Here is a 24,214-nt window from a genome sequence, read left to right on the forward strand (position 1 = left end):
AGAATGACTCTATTCATAACAAACCAATTCGCATAGCGCCTATACTCGATAGACGTTCTTACGCCGAATTAGGTCGTCACACTTTTACATCGAATCAAACATTTTACTCACAACAAATCAATTTCCAAAGTGCCTATACTCAGATTTTCGTTCTTACACAGAGTTAGGGCGTCTTACCTTGCAAAATACTTCCTATACATCAATTTTACGCACAAGGCGTCTATACTTGGGTAGTCGTACTAACACTGAGCTAGGTTGTCTTACCTGACACTAGATAACCATTTCACACACAAAGCGTCTATACTCGGGTAGTCGTACTAACACCGAGCTAGGGTGTCTTACCTGTCACTAGATAACCAATTTACGCACAAGGCGCCTATACTCGGGTAGTCGTACTGATACCGAGCTAGATCGTCTTATCTGTCACTAGATAACCAATTTATGCGCAAGGCTCCTATACTCAGGTAGTCATACTGACACCGAGCTAACCCAACTTACCATATGTGTAATCGAATGATTTCACAATACATCATTTAATCATTTCACAGAGTGCCTGGACTCGAGTGATTGTTCATGCACCGAGTTAACCCAACTTACCATGCACTTAAACAACTTGGTCATAACACATATATGCGAGGCGCCCATACTTGGGTAACCATTTTTACACCGAGTTAGGTCATCTTACCTTGCCTCGAATTGAACAACTTAGTCATAAAAAATCAAATTGCAGAGCGCCTATACTCGGGTAGTCGTTCTTACGCCGAGTTAGGTCGTCTTACCCTGCCATATACTTATCTTCATCAATTTTATACACAGGGCGCCTATCCTCGGATAATCATACTCACACTGATCTAGGTCGTCTTAGCTTGTGTTAACTCAAGTAGATCAACAAACAAAGTAATCTCAGTGTCAGGTAAGACACTCGGGCATACGTACTTATGCTGAGCTAGGTCGACTTACCCTGTGCTAATTCAAGTAAATCAACAAAACTAATGCACCTTCTTACAACAAAAAATTTATCATTAGATGACCTCTTTAAAAAAAACCCTTCTAGGGAAAAAGAGCATAATCTTAATCATCACTTTGTTAAAAAAGAAAGCATTAAAACAAAATGTTTTAACTAAAGTAAAACTTGAGGTTTGCCACGTTCAAGGAATGGCTCCCCTCTCCAGGGTTTCTAGCCTATACGCTCTATTCCCGAGCACCTCGACTACACAAAACAGGCCAGTCCACTTTGAAGATAACTTGTTTTCTAACTGGTAAGGATGGGCCTTTCGCATCCCAAGTCAGCAACCTTGAACTGTCGAGGTCTCGTCTTGGTCCTTTGCCTCGGCTCCACCATTCTTTTTCAAGGCCTTTGAGTTAATACGAGCATGTTCACGGACCTCATCTAGCAAGTCTAGGTTCACCTTCCTTCCTTCGTTGGATTCCTCAACAATGAAGTTTTGGAACCGAGGAGAACTCTCTTGTATTTCCACTAGTATCATGGCATCTAACCCATATACCAAACTAAAGGGAGTTTCTTTGGTCGTTGATTGAGAGGTGGTGTGATAGGCCCACGGGATTCTAGGAACTTCCTCTAACCAAGTTCCCTTTGCCTTCTCCAACCTCCTCTTCAACCCTCTCAATAAGACTCTGTTAGCTTATTCAACTTGACCATTCGTCTGAGGGTGTTCTACTGAGGCAAATATCTACTTTATCCCGAGCTCTGAACATAGCTTACCCAATTGTTGACTAGCAAATTGAGTTCCATTGTCGGAAACTAGGTGCCTCGGGATCTCAAAATGACACACAATGTTCTTCCACACAAAATGTTGCACCTTGTGAGCAGTTATTTGTGCAACTAACTCAGCTTCAACCCACTTGGTGAAGTATTCAATGGTCACAATGAGATATTTCATCTGACGTATCGCTAAAGGGAAAGGACCTAGAATGTTTATTCCCCATATATGGAAGGGCCACGGGCTATAAATGGACATCAGCTCCTCGGCTGGCGTGTGGCACCGATCAACATGTTTTTGACATTGCTCACAACATTGGGCATACTTCACGCAATCCTCCTTTATGGTTGGCCAGTAATACCTAGCTCGGGTGACCTTCAACAAGAGAGTTCGTCCTTCGATATGGCTACCACAAATATTTTCATGGAGCTCGGCCATGATGCAGGTACACTGGTCTCCACTTACGGAAGTGAGGATTGGGTGGGTATAGCCATGACAAAAAAGTTTGCCATCTATCAGGGTATACCTCCCCGCATTCCTCTTAACCATCTTAGCCTCCGTAGGCTCAGCAGGAAGTAACCCATCAGCTAGGTAACGCTGGTAAGGTGTTATCCAAGTCTCTGTGGTGTTGACCTGCAAAACCTCAAGAAATTCATCTCCCAACAACCTGTAGGTAGTTATCCTTGGGACTTTTAGGGTCTCTTGAGTCATCAACCGATGCCTTCTCTCTTTTCCTGAGCTGATCCCCAGGTCCTCCACGTGGCTAACCTCGGTTGGTCCTCCTTCAGTTGTCCTGAACGACTTCAATGTCTCCTGAATCAGTGACCTCTGCTGACCTCCCTTCCCAGAACTAGCCAACTTAGACAACAAGTTTACGAGGTCGAACGTAGAGAAGGCTACTTTCAAGATCGTTACATACCTGAGATATAAGGCTAGTTACGGATCCTTAGCTTGATACTCAGTCGTGACTTTCCCAGTGACAAGGAACGAGTCACTCTTCACCAACAAACTCTGAGCTTCCAACTCCTTGGCTAGCAACAACCCTGCTATCAAGGCCTATACTCATCTTGATTGTTACTCGCCTTGAATGCGAACCTAAGGGTTTGCTCGATCAACAACCCGTTTGGTCCCTCTAAAATGACCCTAACCCCACTCCCCTACTAATTGGAGGATCCATCTACCGAAAGAACACACTGGAAATCATTGGGATCGAGTTGGGTGTCATCAGATGAAAGTTCTACCATGAAGTTAGTGTATACCTGACCCTTAATTTGCCCTCTAGGTTCATATTGTACGTCAAACTCAGATAACTTGATTGCTCAATGGACCATCCTACCTACTATATCAGGCTTTTGAAGGATCTTGCGAATGGGCAGATCGATCATCACAATCACGGTGAAGCTCTGAAAGTAGTGGTGAAGTCACCAAGCTGTAAACACCACGGCTAAGGCAGCTTTCTCGATACTGAGTTTCCGGTCCCTGCAATACCTTACTCACAAAGTAGATTGGTTGTTGGACCTTATCTTGATCTTGCAAAATGACCGAGTTAATTGTGAGATCTGTAATCGCAAACTAAAGACGAATAAGGGTACCTAGGATTGTCTTACCAAGAACAGGGGGACTGGCCAACTACTCTTTCAACTTGGTGAAGGCTTCCTTGCATTCTTTGGTCCATACAAAATGGTTCTTCTTCTTGAGGCATTGGAAATAAGAACACCCCTTATCGCCACTGGCTAACAGAAAGCGAGACAGGCCGACCATGGGCCCAATTAATTGCTAGACCTCTTTCACATTGGTTGGGCTCCTCATTCCTATGATTGCAACACATTTGTTGGGGTTCGCCTCTATGCCCCTTTCAATTAGCAAGAAACCAAGGAACTTCCCAGCTTCCACCCTAAATACGCATTTATCTAGATTAAGCTTCAAAATGTACTTTGTTATTGTTCTAAATAACTCTTCCAGGTCGGCAATATGCTAGTCCTTCTCTTCTGACGTGACGACCATGTCGTCTACATACGCCTGTACATTTCACTCGAGTATTGAGGTAAGAATCTGATTCGTCAGCCTTTGATAGGTAGCACCATCGTTTTTAAGGCCAAAGGACAAGACCTTGTAGCATAAAAGTTGTCTTACTCTCGTCCTTCGGGTGCATACAAATCTGATTGTATCTCAAGAACGCATCCAGGGACCTTAACAAGGAGTTTATGCTCAGTAGGTGGTACGAATCCTTGGGACAGGCCTAGTTCAAGTCAATGAAGTCGACACACATCCTCTACTTCCCGTTGGTCTTCTTTATCAACACAACGTTTGCCAACCACTTTCGGTATTGGATCTCCCTTACGTGGCTAGCAACCAACAACTTCCTAGTCTCCTTTTGGATGACGAGGCGCTTATCCTCATTGAACTTCCTTCTCCTCTGGACCACGAGCTTGACTCTCTCATCCATGGTAAGCCGATGACATAGGAAGTCTGGGTCTATCCCGTGCATGTCTACGGATGACCATGCGAAAACATCCATATTCTCTGATATCACGTCGACTATCTTATCCTCTAACTTCTTGCACACCGAGGTGTCAAGCTTGAACTTCTTCCCTTTTATCTCCCTTTCCTGAACCCCTCCAACAGGTAAGGCGCCTGTCATTGATGACTTATGCTTCACAATTGGAAAATATTATCAATTTTTATGTACAATTTAGAAAGACTTGATTGGAAGATAACCAATACATACCTAAGATTACATATAGGCAAACTAAATCTACAAGAAATTTCCTATTTTTTATAAACAAAGTACAATCTAAACAGACTTTATTGGTAGTTACATATTTACTTGTAGGAGTTGAAACAACCAATCTAGCATTTATCAAAGAGATTGGTAATTTAAGGTGTTGGACACAATCATTAGAAAGGAATGAATGAGTTGTGCTTGAGCCATACAATGCATTTAAAGTTTTACCTTCTATGAAACAAAAACCTTGAATCAAATCATGGTTTTGAGTGATTTCAACTCCAATCATAGTGTAGACTTTCCTTATTGTCGTAGGTCTTGCCTTCAATGCAAAAAGATTGGGATATGGTTTATGTTTCTCACATTTGAAAAATACATGACCAAGTTTTCCACACTTGAGTCAAACAGATCTTTTAAGATGACAATCTTTAGCATAATATTTTTTTCCACACTTAAGGAACCTAATCTAATTATTCATAAGTCTGTTGGAATTTCCTGAAGAAAACTGGTTGGGATGAGATTTCCATTGGGGGAGTTGTACGGTTTTCCCTTATTATGTCTTCGTTTATTTGGCTGAGGTCCAAAATAATTTGGTTTATTATTTTGTCAAATTTCAAAATCTTCCCAAAATCTACACTTGTGAATAAGCATAGGAAAATTAGAAATTTCTAATATTTCCACTACTTTTCTCAATTCAATCCTAAGTCTATTCTCAAATTGTATGCACTTCATTCTCTCATCTAGGTGATAAAAGAATGTATAACACTTTCCTAATTCTTCAAACTTAGAGTCATATTCTCCTCCTATCATACTCCCTGTTTTAATTGCATAAATTCTATTTCTCTTGGTCTCCTAATATCATTGGGAAAATATTTTTCTAAAATTTTGTTTTGATTATTCTTCCTCCTTCCAGTAATCTCCTAATACTATTTGACCAATATTGAACCTCTCATATCAACATATAGACAACATAATTTACCTCTTGATTGTGATAACAATTCATAAATCAAAATATTTTCTCCAATTTCTTAATCCACAATTCAACTTTTTATGGGTTATAACCTCAAACAGTGTTGGAGGTTTGTTTCTCCTAAATTCAAGTAAATCTTGTGATTCAATTGTTCCTTCAGGTCCTTGGTTCCTTAATAGTATAATGACCATGTTTATGATAATTTGTACTACTTCTTTCAATTCATTATTTCTCTTATTTTTTTCCATCTAGAATTATACAAGTTAGTATTAATAAAAATCTTATGATGGACCTGTTTCACAAGTCTTACATGAAACTTTGCTTTTATACCATCTATTGTAACGTCCCTTTTATTTACAATTTTCACGTTATACTTTCTTGTTCTATTCGACATGCATATTTGTTTATTGCTTAGAGAGAGAGTAGGGTTTTACCTATTTACATTTTTTTCCTTTCTTCATGCTAGGAATTTCTTTATGTTAGTCAATGGAAACATATTGATAAAGGGATTAAAATGGATGGTATGGGGCATATAAAAAGTTATCACTATTAGTTCTTCTAGATGACCGGGGCTTCCATATTAGAAATGGATGAGAGGTTGATAGGCTTGTCCCATGAAAGGTGACGAAATTAGCAATAATATGTGTTCCAACTTGGTATGAGGGAAATTGTTATAATAACTACATATAAGGAATTAAGGAAGTTTGGCGCCACTATCTATTTAGGTTTATATGTTTTTTATATTATATAAAATAAGTAAAATAGGAAAGTATGAACAAATATAATGTAAAATAATATCACACCAAAACAATATAAAAATCATGTTTTTCAATTTCATCAATATAATCTATTTGATTTCATATTATAAATATTTGGATTAATTTTGTAATGACTAGTTGAGATAAATGAGTTTTACCATTATTAATAAAATTACATAACTTGAACTCAAGTAATATTTACTCAATTAAATTTATAAGACAAACATTCAACTACAATATCATCAAATCTTTATTTATTATTGAGATTATTATACTTACACAATTTTTAGATTTTTTTTATCGGGAAGTTGGAGAAAATTCGATTTTAAAAAATGTTCAAATCTTTGATATTTGTGTATTTGTTAAGGATGCTTTTGTTCATAAAGTTAATAAAGATTTATTTATTGTTGATAACCCTATTGATGATATAGAGACTGAGTCCAGATCTCAAGATGATATTTTTGCTGATATGCCTTCGTTGGAGAGTGTTCATGAATTAGAAGATTTTCTACAATGAAGGGACTCCTTGCCGATTGATAATTTTTTACCTATTGAAGGATCCACTCAACTTAAGTCTGCAACTAATAATTTTGTTGCTGACAAACAAGTTGTTCCTTTTAAAAACTGTTTCTAATGATTTGGTATTGCAAAATTGTTTTGAATCCCTTTCAAATTTGGAGAATGTTGTGAAAGTGACTATTTACAATACCCATGCTAAGCTAACTTTGGATAAAAATGTTGCATCCCATGGTCTAAATGATGTTACTTTGGGTGTTGCTACTAGTTCGAGAACACAAGTGTTTTATGATTTTGTTATTCTTATTGTGTCTGATGTAATGGTGCTAAGAAGTATACTCCTCTTTTGACTACTGCACCTTATGCGAATGTTTCTCTGGAGCCTGATGCTACCCCCTCTTCAGCTGCTGCTTTGGTGAAGGATGTTGTTGATCCTTTGGAAAACAACATCCTGAAAGAATGTGAAATTGTTGTTAAGTATTTGAATGGTAAAGTCGATGTAGAAGACTCTCTTTAGTGACAACGGAGACAATGTTGTTCAAACTACTAGGAAGTTTGAGTGTCCTAGAAAGAGGCCTGCTAAGAAGGCATGAGTTTTGAGTATGTTTTCTCTTAGATCTTCATCTATAGGTGTTGGTTTGGTTCTTTTTCTTGTTTTGTAGTTTCTCTTTGAGGTTTTTTCTAAAAAGATGTGTGTACTAGACAGAGTGCTCAGTGCTCGAAGCTCGGTGCACGGGTGTGGGCAGGTCAGCTCGATTGGGTCATCAATTTGGCCTAGTAATTATATTAGTAAGCCTATTGGAGAATAATTAAAATAATACTTTTATACGCTAATATAAGGTTATTAGTAAAATATATTTCTTAACCTAATGGTGCGTGTTAGTGCACGTAGTGGTTAAAGTCACGTAAATATATTTTAACCTAAGTGTGTGTTTTACGTAGTGGTTAAGTTGCATGCATAGTGAAAGATAATGTTGCACCATGAGTAGGGGTGTCCATGTAAATAGAGTATCTTCCTGCTATTAGCGCCTAAGGTGGTGCCCTATTGGCAGGTGGTTTTTCTGTTGTTATTTTATGCTTTCAGTAGAGGTAAAATTCTTTTTTTGTTGTAGCACCGTGAATGAAGGTGCTCATAATCAGAATGTTTTTCTGTTACGTATGCTTTCGGTTGAGATTAGATTCTCATAAGAGAAAGTTGTTACAAGAGATAAGCTATAAAAGGGGCTTGAGACCCCAGGTAAAGGTACGTTGTTTTTTAGACTGAAACTGAATACTTCTTTAATTTTAGTAAGCTCTTATTGACTTGATCGTCGAAGTGTGATCAACAGGTAGAACCCTCTCTTTTTCAACGAAGTCACGTTCTAGTGCAACAGATGTAGAAAAAATTTCAGAGGAGACAGACCGGAGCTAGAGCTTGTCACCAGAGTCAACCGGCGAGAACATTTGGTGCCCACCGTGGGGCCAGATAAAACTTGATCCCATCCACAATTGTGTTTGAGTTTTCCAGCGATATGAAGAACACTAGGCAAGGACCGTTGGGATCTGAATGGAACGACTCCCCCACCCTACAACAACTCATGGACACCGTGAGAGTTCTCCAAGAAGCCAACGAGCAGTATAAGCGAGAGCAGGAATGGATCCAACAAGAGGCCAAAGCCGAGCAGGAAAGGCTAATGGCAGAGGCTAAAGTCTAATAGGAAAAGCTTCTTGTCGAAGCTCGAGCTAAACAAGTGCTTAGGCAAGATCAACTGATGTCAAAGATGGATGCTTCGCGAGCAAACAGTGATGAATTGCAAAAGGCCGACGAGGAATTGCGAAGAGTCTACAACAACTTGATCAACGCTCTACAAGGGAGCAAGGTTTGAATGCGCCCCTGAGAGTTCTTCCCAAGCCATTCTCGCAAGTGATCATGGATGCATTTGTCCCGCCACACTACATCATTCCTAAGATCGTTTTCACAGGAGTAGAAGACCCTGAAAGCTATCTTACGGCGTTCAATGCCTAAATGATTTTTTTTGGAGAAATAGATGTTATTCGTTGCAAAATGTTCATGGGTACATTCCTAGGTACAATCCTACAATGGTTTAGTGGGTTTCTTGATGGCCACATCACCTCCTTCGACCATTTTTTCGAGCTGTTCAGAAAACAGTTCTCTGTCAACCAGGTCAAACCTCCGATTTTATATGACCTCTTTAGAGTGAAACTAAAACAAGGGGAGTCTCTAAAAAAACTATTTAAACAGGTTATGGGCGTTTACAGTGAAGCTCCATACCTATGACAAGGCCCTGATGGTCAACACCTTCGAACAGGGAATCATGGCAGAACCATTTAGCGACTCATTGATCAGGAATCCAACAAAGACATTCGCCGAAATACGATGGCGGGATGTTGCCCATATCAACGTAGAGGAAGTAGTGTATGTGAAGAACAACACCTCGTATCCAGGGTAGACCAAGCCCAAAGAGGGTAGCCGATCCCGACCTCTGAGGGTCAACAAAACCACGACCAAAAAAAGGACAAGCTCGAGGCACACACCATACCCAACCAGGAAGAACGTGCCTCAGGCGAAGGCTTGAGAGAACTTGGAGTTTCGACCCAAGTTCCTGATATCTTACAAGGAATTATTGAGCGTACTAGGGTCGTGGAAAAGCTGAAGTTCCCTCAGAAGTCTGACAGGAATCTAGGGCCACGAAAGGAGGTCTGGTGCGAATTCCACAAGGGATTTGGGGATGATGTTGAAAGATGTATAGCTTTGGGTTACCAATTGGTAGGTTTGGTGAAGGACGAATTCTTGAAGGAATACCTTGAGACGGACCATGAAGAGCCGAAGGGAGAGGTTGCTCCCAGGGACCAAGCACATGAGATATCGGTCCATGGGAGTTGAACACCATCTCGGGAGGATTTTCTAAAGGAGAGAGCTCTGCTTCTGAGCGTAAGTGATACGCGAGAGCAGTGATGACTATGGAGGCAAGGAGGCCTAACCGTCCATCAGAGCTCGCCCTTTGTTCTACGAGCTTTGACTTGGAGGACATGGTTCCTCATGAGGATGATCCAATGGTGATATATGTTGTCACTGTGGGAAGGAAGGTACACCGAGTTCTCATTGACCAGGGGAGCTCAGCTGATGTGATGTTTCTGGTCAACATTCAACAATTTGTAGCTATCCCCCGACCAGCTAAATTCGTATGATGGTTGCTTGTTTGGCTTTGTAGGAGATCAAGTGGAAGTGCGAGGATACAAAGGACGACTTTTACTAATGGCACCTCAGCTCAGACGATTAACGTCAGGTACATTGTAGTTAATGCCTCTTCAGCTTATAATTTGCTTTTGGGGATACCTTCTTTGAACAGGTCGGGTGCGGTGTCCTCGACGAGGCACATGAAGATGAAGTTGCCTTCCATTGATGGAGGGGTGATCACCATCAAGTCTGATAAGAAGAAGACAAGGAAGTGCTACGAGACTAGTTTGAAAAGTAAAAGGGGAACGTACTCAATCATTGTTCAGGCGGGAGAGTCAGAGGAGATTATACAAGTTGGAGTCGCTAGTGAGAGGCGACCTGAACCTACTAGTGAGGTTCATGAAAAGAAATAGGAGGGAAGAAGTTCAAGCTTGGCACATCGATATGTCAAGAGTTGCAGGACAAGATAACCAAGGTGATATCGAAGCACATGAATGCTTTCGCTTGGTCATCCGCGGACATGCCCGAGATAGACCCAAATTTTCTATGCCATAGACTTACTATGGATGAGAAAGTGAAGTCGGTAGTCCAGAGGAGGAGAAAGTTCAATGAATGCTGGCCTCATATGAGAAATCCAATACCCCGAGTGGTTGGCAAATGTGGTGTTGGTGAAGAAGGCCAATGGGAAGTGGAGGATGTGCGTCAACTTTACGGACCTGAACAAGGCCTAACCCAAGGATTCTTGCCCACTCCCAGAGACGAGAGTAAGACTGCCTTAAGAATGCTGATGCTACTTAACCTAAGTGTGTGTTTTAGGGCACGTAGTGGTTAAGTTGCATCCATAGTGGAAGATAACATTGCACCGTGAGTAGGGGTGCCCATGTAAACAAAGTATCTTCTTGTTGTTAGCGCCTAAGGCGGTGCCCTGTTGGCAAGTGTTTTTTTTTTGTTGTTATTTTATGCTTTTAGTAGAGGTAAGATTCTTTTTCTTTTGTAGCACCGTGAGTGAAGGTGCCAATAAACAAAATGTTTTTCTGTTACATATGTTTTCGGTTGAGATTAGATTCTCATGAAAGAAAGCTCTTACAAGAGATAAGTTATAAAAGGGACTTGAGACTCCAGGTAAAGGTACATTGTTTGAGAGTGAAACTAAATACATCTCTAATTTTTAGTAAGCTCTTACTCACTTGATCATCAGAGTGTGATCAATAGGTAGAACCCCTTTGTTTCAACGGAGCTACGTTCCAGTGCAACAAGGCGTAGAATTCCATATGAAATACTTTTTCAAATTTGAAATCAAAATACTACAAAAGAAATAAAAATAAACTTATATAGATAAATAAATTATTATAATATATAAAAAGATAAATAAATTATTTTTTTATATACTAAAATACTATATTGTTAAAAAAAACATCAACAAGCACACAACATGGTAGTGTTAAATTATAAAGATATCTTTTTACCTTAATATAAAAAATTATAAATTTAATAAATTTCAATTAAAATTTGTTTTTTTATAACTTACATTGTTCTTCCCCAATATTCCTATTTGTGTAGGTAAAGCGTTATCTCTTAAATAAATTTGATCCATAAAACTTATTTATAATAATATATAAATTTGATATCATTTTTATTTATATCATTTTAAAGTATTTATTCCTTTATTTATTTCATAATTACAGAAGTCTTGTTAAGATGAAGTAATTGTAATATTTTTAGTTTTAACTTTTATAAATAATTTTTTATATATTAATTAAAACAATTAACAATAAAACAATGCAAACTATTATAATTCTTAAATTCATTATATTCACTTTTAAATACTATTATATTATTTTTCCCCTTTATATACTTTTTAAGAAGTAATGTATATTAATTTAATAAAAAAACTATTATAAAATATATCAAATTAAATTTAATAAATTAAAAAATCAAACTTAATATACATGCACACAAATGCATTTTGTTCATCTAATTTCCATAGTGGCTGAAATAAGTTTTAAGAATCTCAAAACTTAGACTATTTTTTATTAATTTTTTCTTAAAAAAATTATTCTATTAAATGTTTAAAATATTTTTTAATTTTTTTTAAGTATTTTATTATTTGTGTTAATGAGATAAATTTATTGTTATTTTTTAATTAATTTATCAACTTATTTCTTCCTTTTTTATATATCTTTTTAATTTGTTAATTATTGATTAAATCCATGGATAAATTGAAGATAAAAAATAGAAGTGAAAACTATATCATTAATATTTTATTGACAGTCAAATTAAACCAAGAAGTATTTAAATAAAAATAAAAAATATTTTGAAATTTTACTAGAATCTTTTTAATAAAAATATAACTAAAATACCTAAATTTTATTTTGTATATTTAAATCTTAAATATATTATAATTAATGAAAAATATCTCAACTCTTAAATCTAAACTTATTCAAATGCCCAATAAAAATACATATTCATAATTAACTATAAATAGGGTTCTCATTATGTTTTTATAGGTTAAGACATGTAATCTTAATAATAATAATAAGTATAATTTTGTATATTTTAATTTTACTAATTCAAATATAAAACAAATGAAGAAAGTAATGTTTTATAGTTATTTTATGTTTCAAAGAAAAAAATAATGATCAAGTGCTAACTACTAATAGTAATAATTACTAATATAATGATTATTATTTTTTATTATAATTATAATAATATAGTGGTTTTTTTTAGGAAGACTTGTGAAAGTCTACTCCTTTGGTCTCTCTTGCAGTTTGCCTGTTCCATTTCTCCTGTATACATATTAACCATCCCACATCTCTCTCTCAGGTCAATCCATCATTCCTATTCCTTCTTCTGTCTCTTCCAATTCCAAACCACTCACATCCTCTCTAGAATCTTCTTTCTCTTCTTTCTTCAAACCTTCTTTTTTCCTCTCTTCCTTGCTCCCATGGCTTCCGATCTTGAAGCAAAAGCCAAAGAGGCCTTTGTCGAAGATCACTTCGAACTCGCAGTGGACCTTCTTTCTCAGGCAATTCACCTCGAACCAAACAAAGCCGAACTCTACGCGGACCGCGCTCAAGGCAACATCAAATTAAACAACTTGACTGGTACACTCTCACTTCCTCCCTTAAAGAATTTGTGTTTCTTGAATACCCTTTTGTCTGTTCTGTGTGAATCATTGGGCTTTTGTTACAAATAAATCTGTGTTCAATTGGGTAATCTTGGAGGAGTTGGGAGTTTGACCAAGATTAAATTGTTTTTATCGACTGATGTCTGTCTTTGATGTGGTTGTTTTTTCATAAAAAAATAAATAAATTTGAGAATTGTGTTCATGGTTGCCTGCACACTGCAGATATGTGGTTGTAATGTTTTACTAAATTATGATTTTTTGATTTTTTTTTCTTTTGTACAGAGGCCGTTGCTGATGCTAACAAAGCAATTGAATTGAATCCTTCTCTGCCAAAAGCATATTTGCGGAAAGGGTAAGTACAACGCCACCACGTAGTCTTTACAATTTTTTTTTTCTCTATAGGTTTGATTATCCATTTGGTTCTTATACCTGCATAATCTATGTGTTAGTCCCTACTTAGAAACCATTTGTTTTAGTCCCTACGCAGGTGCACCTTTTAATCAGTTTTAGTCTTTGTTGGCCAAAATTGTAAGTGTATGTGTACGGAATGAGTGAGTTAAAAGTGTAATATGTGAGTACTGAAATAAGTAGTTCTTAAGGTGCAGGACTAAATTTCAAAAGATTGAGCTGAACCAAGTGAGTAATCTAACTTTTCAAATATATAATATCCAGAAATATTGTTGCTTTTGCTAACTGTTGTCAAAAGCAACCTCTTAGATGGACAACGAATATTTAATCCAATTGTGGTGTTCTATTAGAGTAAATGATAGATCCTTATTTATGAGGATAACAATAGGAAACAGATGGGATACTCATTTTGTATAAATTAATGCTAAGCTGAAAAGTGTGAAAGGTGGAGATTCAGTTGAGGAGAAACAGTGATTGAAGGTGGCACTATATGTGTATGCACAGCCACCTCAAAATTGACAATGTATGCATGGTGTACATATATCTGATACTAGTATGCATATTATATAATTGCTTTCTTATCAAAGCATTTCTGCCTTATATTTAAACCATTAATTGCATTTTTTTCTTGAATAATGAAGGGATTATTATACTTGAATATAAAATTTATTTAAATTTAAATATGACAATGTTTTATGTGATGGTTGATTATTAATAAGGATATCTGGGGTTAAAGATTATTGAAATTGCTTTCTGTACATCACCAGATCATATTTTATTTTATATTGACATAAGATGTTCTCAATTCTTTATCTTTGTTCAACCGTGATGTACTTGTCTTTTTATCAGCATGCTGTACTTGATTTAATTTTGATTTGTTGGTTTCAATTGCAGTACTGCATGCATGAAGCTTGAGGAATATCAGACTGCCAAGGCTGCTCTGGAGACTGGTGCTTCGTTGTCTCCAGACAACTCAAGATTTGTTAATTTAATCAAAGAGTGTGATAAGCTCATTGAAGGTGAACTTTGTTCTTTTTGATGTTAAAACCCTTCATATTTAATTAAACTTTTTTTGTCTTTGGGGGTGTAATTTTCATGTTTTAGATTTTGTTTTATGTATGACTGAGGACTGTGTCTTGACTGTTGGAAGTAAATATGTCATTTTTAGCCAGGAAACTGACTTGATCTTGATGGACATGTTGTGTTGAACAGAAGAATCTTATACCACCATACCTATACAGGAAAAAACCATAGCACAAGATGTTAATCCAAAAGATGTTCAGCAACAGGATGATCTTCCAGAGCAGCCACCAGTTGCAGTGAATAAACCTAAATATAGGTCAAACATGCTTATACTTTATGGTTGTGCATATTCATTTCTAGGATTGTTTTTATATATATTAACAGTGCTTCTGCTGCTGTAGTTATCCTGCTTATGTTTTGGTATTTGTTATTTTTATGTCTTAAAAATTAACACTTCCAAATGCTTAATCTATTAGATGAAGTTTATGTATAGTTTTCTGTCTAACATTTTCCAGGGCTTTAGCATGAACAATGCATAACCCAGAGTTTTTTCTGCTGAAATTTATCTTTTCCTTAAAAGAATGAGGGGAGGAAAGATCTAATTTTTGACCACTTGATTATAGACTTTGATGCTGTGTTTTTGAACTAATCATCCAAAATTTAAAGATTTGGATAAAGTCAAATGAATGATTTTTTTTTTTATATATTTAATGTCCTTGCACATATCTTCATTCAAGAGACCTTTGGGCTTGAAGTATGGACGCTACACTGGCCACAGTTCCATCCTCCTTATGCAAAAATTAAGCTTTATATTAGAATAGTCAAGTGATAAGGATCAATGTCTAAAGTGCTTGGTCATGGTGGGTTCTCATACAAAGCCATTAACCAACAATCCGAAAAGTTTCCACTGTTCAATTAAATATCCTGAATTATTTGATATCTATCAATTAGCTTATAGAGAAGATATTCCTGCAGTTTTTATTTATTTTTTAACAATTTCTTAATTTAGTATCTGACAGGGAGAACTTGCAAACAAGGCTATTTTGAGTCTGTAATGCTCAACGTCGCATTATTTGCTTATGATAATATTGTACTATGTGAACTGAAAAATTTCTATTGAAGGAAGAAACTAAATTACTAATTGCTCAGGCTTTCACCTTTTGAAAATAAAATTTATGCAGGCATGAATTCTACCAGAAACATGATCAGGTGGTTGTAACCATATTTGCAAAGAAAATCCCCAAAGAAAGCATTACTGTTGAGTTCGGCGAACAAATAGTATGGTTCACATCATAATAGTATTTAGTCAATTCTGTCTTTGCTGGCTTTTAATACTCCTCGATTCATTTTGGTGAATCACATTCTAATCCTACTTCCTCCTCCTTGTTTTTTTTTTCTCTTTTGTAGCTAAGTGTTAGTATTAATGTCCCAGGGGAAGATGCATATGTTTTTCAACCTCGCTTATTTGGAAAGGTATGAACAAGAGCGGTTTGTCAGCATAGAAGATTGGATCACTGGGAAATGTATCTTATAGCCTTATTCGTGCATAGTATAATTTTGGTTGTGTTCTAATGTGGTGGATACTGAAGATAGTTTAAGCCTTGGTTATCTTGTCCTATTGTTTTTATTTTTTTGCTTGTCTCAAGCCCCTGTATTTCCAAAGTTGCATTTAAACTCCTTTGCATGGTTTATATTAGTGTTTTCTGTTATTCTGTTCTGTATACAGTGTTGATCTTTGGTTTCCCTCTATCAGATTCTACCCTCCAATTGCCGGTATGAAGTTTTGTCAACCAAAATTGAAATTCGCCTTGAGAAAGCAGAACCTATTCATTGGACATCTCTTGAATTCACCAGAAACGTTATAGTTCCACTGAGGGTTAATGCTTCTTCGGGTAACTTGAGACTTATTTGGATTCTAGAGTTTCCCTCTGTTTCCTCCTCTATGACTTGTTTGGTGTCTTTGGTATAATGGTTTCCTGTTTCTTTATGTGGTGTTTGTTTACAGTGAAATCCCCCTCCCCACCCTATTGATATGTATCAGAGTAGTTAATTCTAGATAGTGGTTTAAAGTGAGTGACCCAAATCTGCTAGTTGCAAGCAGATTGCAGAGCAGCTGCTATAACAGTGACATGCAAAATAATAGCTAACAATAACAAGAACCACAAAAAAAAACAGGTGGGATTGATCAGCGAACACTGAAACAGCGCAAGGAACTAGCCAAATAAGGTGAGACATCATGACATATTTATCCATGGGCTACTGGGACCTGGCAGAAACAATAGTAGTGGGATGAAAATGAGATAGGAAATGGGATTTGCATTAGAGGACTGAACTTGTATTTCTGAGTGTAGAAGGTAAAAATCCCTCTGCATGCCATGGGTTTCTATTACGAAGGTGGGAATGTGATGGATGTATTGAGAGCAGAAACATGGGACTACAATTTGTACAAGTGAAGGGTGGGAGGGTGTACTGTGTTTAAGGAAGATGGATTAGAAATTGCTAAAGTTAAGGAGAGGAATTGGGAATTTGGTGAATTAAAGAACGAAAATGTAAAACTAGAAAGTCATTGAAAAAGGCTGGAGACTTCATCTCTGCTGGAATATAAACCGTTTTACCAAAGGCTACACATTCTAGCTACAATACTGGTGAACCTTTGTATGGCTAGGACTAGTAAAAACATTCATTTATAGTACATCCAATGGTTTGTTGAACATGGAGTTGTTTCATTTCAAGTAATAGGGTTTCTCCTGAATCTGATGGACCTTATTATTGGCATATCGATCTAATTATGCCCCTCCATAAACTTTATCATTATTTTCATGCTAAAATGCTTTATCCCTTTTTGTGAATTTTGCAGTTACTGCAAGTCAAAGACCTTCTTATCCATCCTCAAAACAAACCAGAGATTGGGACAAGATCGAAGCTCAAGTCAAGAAAGAGGTTTGTAAATGTGTTAATTGTTTGTGTTTTAGTTGTGCAAATCTTGCTCCTAACATTCTTTATTTCAGGAGAAAGATGAAAAACTTGATGGTGATGCTGCATTGAACAAGTTTTTCCGGGAAATATACCAAGATGCAGATGAGGATACAAGAAGGGCAATGAAAAAGTCATTTGTAAGTTTTGCATTTTTCATCTATCATTCACAACTATTATTTAGAAAATGGCAGCAAATTGTCTTCAGTGCATGCTCACTGCTCCTCACCTCTCTTCAATTATATTGTATAGGTGGAGTCTAATGGAACTGTGCTGTCTACAAACTGGAAAGAAGTGGGGTCAAAGAAGGTGGAGGGAAGTCCTCCTGATGGCATGGAGTTGAAGAAATGGGAATATTAAGATATTTTCTGAATCTATGTTTTCATATAATTTGGTGTGAGATTATACTTTGAATGCTTTCTGTTGCTTAGCTGACTGTGAACTAGAGATTATTTTCTTCAATTTTTATTTTATTTTCACGAGGTTTGTCTGTCTTCGCTGGGACCTGAATTCATGGTTGTTTGTTGAGGACAAGGTCTATTTGGTTAATATAATGCAACTCTCTGTTTTATTCTCCTTCCCTTAAATGCTTCTTTAAATGGCATTGGCACCACCTCCATACCTTTAATTCACCTCCATATTAATTGTCAGTTTTAATCTTTTTTAAGAAATTTAAATTACCCTAAATGAAACATACTCTCACATTTTTAAATTTTTAAATAACCTAAACTGGAATCCCGATACCTTCATACCATCTTTCAGTCATATTGTTTCTATTATTTCTCAAACATAACATTTGAAGTTTCTATTCTTTCTCAAACATAACATTTGAGTGAGCATTTCTATCATTCAAGAAGTTGATAAGAAGATTTGTTATATTCTATATTTTTTATTGTAAAGTGAAAACACTTTTTGAGTTTTGTACTTTATCTTTGTTAATTTTTTTTCCTTAAAAATAAATAATATCATAATTAAAATATGCGTATTATTTGATTCAAAATTTAATTCATAAAATTAAAAAAAAATAATAATGGGAGTGTAAGTTTTTGTCTTATTCCTAATAGAATGGAATAGGAAGGTGAGATCTTGTCATATCACACACAACTTGGGAACACAATAACTCAAATGAGTAGTGATACGTGAACAACTCTGCGCCTGGATACAACTTGCTTAGGTGGCAAATAGGTGGCAAATTTAATGACATGGCAGGGGCAATTTTGTCCTTTTAAAAAAAATTAAAAAATTCTTATACGCGTTTTTTGGAAAGCTTGGTGGTCCTGGGTATTTTCGTTTTGGAAAGCTTGGTGCTCCTGGGTATTTTCGTTTTGGACAGCTTGGTGGTCCTGGGTATTTTCGTTTTGGAAAGCTTGGTGCTCCTTGGTATTTTCGTTTTGGACAGCTTGGTGCTCCTGGGTATTTTCGTTTTGGAAAGCTTGGTGCTCCTCATTTATCGGCGGTGCTTCTGGCGCAAGAAAAAGTGGGTGCCTTCAATTCAGTGCAAGATTACGCCTTCAATCTGGGTTGGCAATTGGTGTGCGTGCGATTTGAGGGCTTCTTTGGAGGTTAGTTTTTGTTTAGGGTTTAAGATTTTATTGCATTATAGTAGCTATGTAGGATTTCTATTTGAGTTTGAATTTTATGGGTTATTTAGGGTTCCGTTTTGGGTTTTGATTTTAGGGTTCCGTTTTGGGTTTTGATTTTAGGGTATTGTTTTGGGTTTTGATTTTAGGGTTTTGTTTTGGGTTATCCTATTCAATGCATATAAAGTATGGTAAAAATAGTGATGTGAATGGCAATAGTGATGGTGGTAAAACTGGAGTGTCTAAAAATGATTTTCCCTTACATAACGTGCATCAGAACCATTAGAGAAATTCAATTTTTCATGTAATTGACTGGGACCCAGACTTTTGGCCACCACTTGAAGTTGATAGAATGGTTTATTTCTTTTAAGTAATTCATGGTGTAAGCAATAAGCAACTGAAGTAGGCATGTCACATGAGAAAACTCTCTTTCAATGTTTTCTAGTTTGATTCCTAAAAGAATAATGGTTCTCTACTTTTGTAAACTATTTATTTTCTTTGTTTAAAATAAAAAACTGTGGCAGAAAGTGAGATTGCAATTCATATATGCTTCATCCCACTATCCGTCTCCCAATTCATGAGGCAATTTTAGTGAATTCTGATTTGCATTCGTTGCACCTTCACTGTCCATATTCTTCCCATTTTTCTATGTTCATAATGATTTTGTTCCTAACTACTATACAATCCTTAAGTTCTTAAATTGTAAAAGTTCTTGTATGAAGATATCCAAGTTTAATACATATTCTGTATACTGTGTAAGAAATCTTCAAATTTAGGAGGGTATTGTAAGATGAATTTTTTTCATGGTTCCTATTTTCATTAGTTTTTTTTTATACATATAAATCAAATATTTTTTTATTTACAATAAATAAATAAAATAAAATGAAAGATTTCAGGGATGTCCCCACCCTTATGTTTCATGTTTAACTTTTTATATCAGAATACCATTAAGATTAACGCCTTTACAATGGTAAAATTGAACATGCATTGGGCACATGCAAGTGAATGGATTTCCTAAATATCATCCAAAAATGAAGGCTTGCTATATTACCTTGAACTCGTGAACGTCGATAACACCATTTGCATCAACATGTACTTGATTCCATAGATATTGTAATTGTTGAATACATAGTCCATAAGGCACACCAATCAACTTAAAAAATGTTGAAGAAAAAAGAAAAACGAAATTGGATATTACGAGAGTGTATAGAAGAACATATATGTTGTTTAAATTGATCTGGAGCTTTTGAGTTTTTTGGAAAACTAAGTATGATATTTGAAGTACTATATAAATCTCTGCATTAGTAGAAAACTTTGAGATGTTATACACATGAAAGAAAGAGATAAGCTCTTTAGTGAAGAGTTTTATCCTGAAGTTTGGAAAGGTATGCTGGTGGAGATCAACTCTTTATTTGAAAGCATTTTTTTGTTATATAAAGTTGTTTACTATATAAAACGAATTTTCTTTTTTTAGGAATGTGTTTGAAAATGTTATCGTCATGATTGTTGAAATCAGTTTTATGAAGTAAGCCAAATATACTATTCTGCTGAGTTGGGTATTAAAAGGTTGTATTTTGTAAGATTACTATACTATGAAAAATAAAAGATGAACATGATTAAATTAAGATGTCTTTCTTCATTTACTTTTGGTTATTCATGTTCCATAGGAAACTCATTTTTTAATATTTTGAGTTCATAAAACCCAAAAGTGACTAGTAAATGACATGAAAGAAAATGTTAGGAAATATATCAGCTAGACAAACTGAGATGACATGAACAAAATGTACTAGTGTTATCAAAGTTTTCATTCCTGCAGAACAAGAAATACATTGCCAAAAACTGGATTGCAGCTCTACATTGTATAATGATGGTACATAGAGTCAACTTACTAAGATAAAGGCATTCCAAATACTAATCTTAGCTTGAGCTTCATTTGTTATCTAAAACACAAAGAATTAGTAGTGATTGAAAATCCATAAAAGTAGGCGCACCCAATACACAAAACATTGGGAAGAAAAAATGTAGGTATATCAAGGCTCCAAAAAAAAATTAATGATTCGTATTGTTAGAATATGAAAATAGGAATAAATATATCAACACTTGCTTTTGTTTTTAGCTGAGGCACACTGAATGTATGTTGTGTATGGTTGACCTTATTTAATATATGTGTTTTAGTGTACACGTATAATATAATGTTTGGAGGGTGTAATGTAATACTAAAATAGGTCATTGGAAGTAGTTCAATACTTTAATGTGATGAAATTTTTTGTAAAATTACCAGTTTCCTATTGTCTGCAACATGACTTCAAGTTCAAGACAAAGTGATGGTGAAGAAAAGGACTTCAATGTAAGATTGGTTATATTGTAAGGTTGTTAATAGTTTTTATTTATTTTTGAAATGAATTAAATATTAGTTATAATGTGCTTTGAATTTCTAGGTTAGAGTGAGACACACAGTGCAAATAGAGTACATTGTTGAAGTGAACCGTAGGTTGACTTCTTTTCAACGAGAAAAGATACAACAAACTCCTTTTAAGTGGATTGCTGAAGTAGAAGACATAATGCAAATATCAAGTACCGTTCTAAGAGAACTCCTAAGTAGATGGAATGGGAGTAAGCAAAGTTTTATGTTTAGGGAAAAATTAGTTCCTTTATCACTTATGGATATCTGTGTGGGGCTGGGATTGCGTGTTGGGGGGGAAGTTGTAAATTTAGAGGATGATACAGAAGGGTTGGTGAATCAGTTGTTTGCCGGAGAGGACATTAATGTATGTAATATTATGAAGAAAATGAGTGATGAAAAATTTAGGCTGAGACAAAATGTTGATGATTTTTGTAGGTTATACATTTTGCTTTCATTTGTTGTTTTTTATTTTCCTAGGAGTTATAAGAATTTTTGTAGCTTTCCTTTTAGACTTTTAGACAATTTAGATGCACTCCACATGTACAATTGGGGGGGTGCAGTTCATGAATCAGTTGTTTCCAGTATAACTCGGGCTTCCAAAGTATATTACCAACAAAAGAATCCGTGTGAGATATACTTAGTTGGTTGTGTTGCTGTATTGCAGGTATGTTCAAAATTCAGGACAATGGTCGATATAATGTAATGTTCATCATCTTTAAATGAAAGTTTTTATTTAGTAATGTTTTTGTGCAACAGCTGTGGGCAGTTGAACATGTTGGGCTGGGCAAAGCGGGAAATAATTCTCGTTTCCCTCGATTTTTGCAATGGTCGTGTGTAAACCTTCGGTCAAGAAAGATACATGATGCTTTTTTATTAGCTGAGGTAGATTATATTGTTAACTTTGTGGTTGATAATTTTGGCTTAATTTGTTTATCTGTTTATCATAATAAATAATTTTGTATTTCAGATTTCATGGGAATGGCCCTTGACTGAAGAAGAACGACGACTGGATATTGTTATTGAAGCCGTACGTGTTAGTTCACATGAGAAACATGAATGTACTGGCCCTTCTTTTAGTGAATGGGAAACAATTGTTCAACAACATGAACTTTCCCAAAAGCAAATTATGGCCAATGACAAGAGGCTATGTGATCTGCAGAAGGAAATTAGAATTCTGCAAGAACAAGTGCACCAAGTAAATCATTGGTCATTAGTAATTCCTTGTACTGAAGACCAACCTAGTGCTCGTGCTGAAGACAAAGGCAGTGGTGCTGAAGACATACCCCTTGATGAAATGAAGATATATACAATAATGTGTTCATTGCAGGGACTGTACTTAAACCGGTAAGTGAATATGTAGTGAACTGATGATAATTACCATTACTTAATTAACTTATTTAAGTCAGTTACTTTGAGCTTTTATTTTTTGTCCTGTTGCAGTGTTGTTGTTGACATCAAAAACCTGATATTGACTGGGGCTGACTTGCATTCATTAAGTCCCAGGTCAAGAGTTAATGACATGGTACATTTCTTTCTATAACCTTTGATTTGTATTGAATTATAGTTTGTAAATTGAAATACTTGCAATGTATTTTTAGGTTATGTTATTTGCAACTGGTTTCTTCATGCTTGATGAATATCATAGAACTGGAGGGATTGACCGCTTTTGCTTTAATTCTTTCTTTGCGGTAAGTCAACTGTGTGAATTTATTGTTCTTTTTTTGATGGAGTTAATGTTAACAGTACTTATTGTTTGTTATAGAGTCGCGTGATCAAAGAAATGACCATGAGTCCCACAATTTGGCAGAAGAAGGACTACATGTCGTTTTATAAAAAGGGTTTCTTTGAATTAGAAGGGCTATCACAGTGTGAATTTGTGAGTGGTTTATTTATTTATCCTTAATTACCTGTTAATGAGTTTTTTTTCATGTTACGTTAAATTTAAAATATATTCACACATGTAGGTGTTTGTCCCCACGATTTATAGAGACCATTGGTGGTGCTACGTCCTGAATCGTGATACTATGGAACTGCATGTTTTGGATTCCCTTCCTGGATGTATTGTCGAACGTACAGAAATTGACAAAGCAATGGTATGTACTTGGAGTATGTTTAAGGGTGAATGAATTGATAATTGTGTTTCATTTGTGTTGAATGTGAAGGATTGTCATAATGTTGATATGTGTAGGTCAATCAACTTGAACAGTTGTTTCTTTATGTTGACAATGTTGCTCAAACAACCAGTCCTCCTATTCAAATTGTATATGAACGTCTTCCTTCCCAACCAAACACGTAAATATATAAAACAACCGTACTTGTTATGTTGATTCATATGTATATCGTATTAATTCATGTGTTCCTGTATCATGTATGCAGGTATGATTTTGGGGTTATAGTAATCAAATATATGGAGATATGGAATGGGAGAGATGACTTTGATGGCAAGACGATGCCACATTACACTACGGTACTTATTAATTTTATAGATTTCACAGTTTCATTCTCTACATTTACATTGTGGTATACTGAATTAAACATGTACATTTTAGGAGGATCTCCAAGTTTTGCGACGAGAAATGCTGTGCAAGTGGCTATTTGATCCTCGAAATATATATCGAGATAATATTTTGACGGATTTGAAGTTGAATGGTGAACATTGATGATAAGTTATTCATATGAATTGTTTTACAAACTTTGCAATTCTAAAGTTACATGCACCATGTAACAGAGGTTACAGTTGTAGTTGAAAAAAATTGTGCATCTTTTATTTTAAATTGACTGTGGTAGCGTTGTGTTAAATGCACAAGTACATGATCATTAATGGAGTACTT

General features: G+C 35.7%; 2 protein-coding genes across 2 annotated transcripts; both read left to right on the forward strand.

Moving 5' to 3' along the window:
- Positions 1 to 12,610: 12,610 nt before the first annotated feature.
- LOC137837535 (protein SGT1 homolog A-like) lies at positions 12,611 to 17,970 on the forward strand. The gene is made up of 10 exons (XM_068646554.1): positions 12,611 to 12,972; positions 13,278 to 13,347; positions 14,298 to 14,422; positions 14,616 to 14,742; positions 15,608 to 15,704; positions 15,834 to 15,899; positions 16,180 to 16,318; positions 17,284 to 17,366; positions 17,435 to 17,539; positions 17,652 to 17,970. The coding sequence occupies exons 1-10, from the start codon at positions 12,813 to 12,815 to the stop codon at positions 17,757 to 17,759; spliced, it is 1,080 nt and encodes a 359-aa protein (XP_068502655.1). The 5' UTR covers positions 12,611 to 12,812; the 3' UTR covers positions 17,760 to 17,970.
- Positions 17,971 to 18,669: 699 nt separating this feature from the next.
- On the forward strand, positions 18,670 to 24,201 carry LOC137836478 (uncharacterized). The gene is made up of 12 exons (XM_068645171.1): positions 18,670 to 18,961; positions 21,261 to 21,326; positions 21,418 to 22,047; positions 22,140 to 22,265; positions 22,351 to 22,727; positions 22,824 to 22,905; positions 22,982 to 23,071; positions 23,146 to 23,259; positions 23,348 to 23,476; positions 23,572 to 23,675; positions 23,760 to 23,850; positions 23,933 to 24,201. Exons 2-12 carry the CDS (start codon positions 21,279 to 21,281, stop codon positions 24,041 to 24,043), a joined length of 1,902 nt encoding a protein of 633 aa, XP_068501272.1. The 5' UTR covers positions 18,670 to 18,961; positions 21,261 to 21,278; the 3' UTR covers positions 24,044 to 24,201.
- Positions 24,202 to 24,214: the final 13 nt, after the last annotated feature.

This window comes from Phaseolus vulgaris, chromosome 4 (genome assembly GCF_000499845.2).
Source record: "Phaseolus vulgaris cultivar G19833 chromosome 4, P. vulgaris v2.0, whole genome shotgun sequence".
Taxonomy (NCBI): Eukaryota; Viridiplantae; Streptophyta; class Magnoliopsida; order Fabales; family Fabaceae; genus Phaseolus; species Phaseolus vulgaris.

Coding starts and splice junctions, on each gene's coding strand:
- LOC137837535 (XM_068646554.1), top strand. CDS start 12,813: ATGGCTTCCGATCTTGAAGCAAAAGCCAAAGAGGCCTTTGTCGAAGAT. Junction 13,348..14,297: donor AAAGCATATTTGCGGAAAGG/GTAAGTACAACG, acceptor TTTCAATTGCAG/TACTGCATGCATGAAGCTTG. Junction 15,705..15,833: donor TTGAGTTCGGCGAACAAATA/GTATGGTTCACA, acceptor TCTCTTTTGTAG/CTAAGTGTTAGTATTAATGT.
- LOC137836478 (XM_068645171.1), top strand. CDS start 21,279: ATGACTTCAAGTTCAAGACAAAGTGATGGTGAAGAAAAGGACTTCAAT. Junction 22,266..22,350: donor ATGCTTTTTTATTAGCTGAG/GTAGATTATATT, acceptor TTTGTATTTCAG/ATTTCATGGGAATGGCCCTT. Junction 23,260..23,347: donor GGCTATCACAGTGTGAATTT/GTGAGTGGTTTA, acceptor TCACACATGTAG/GTGTTTGTCCCCACGATTTA.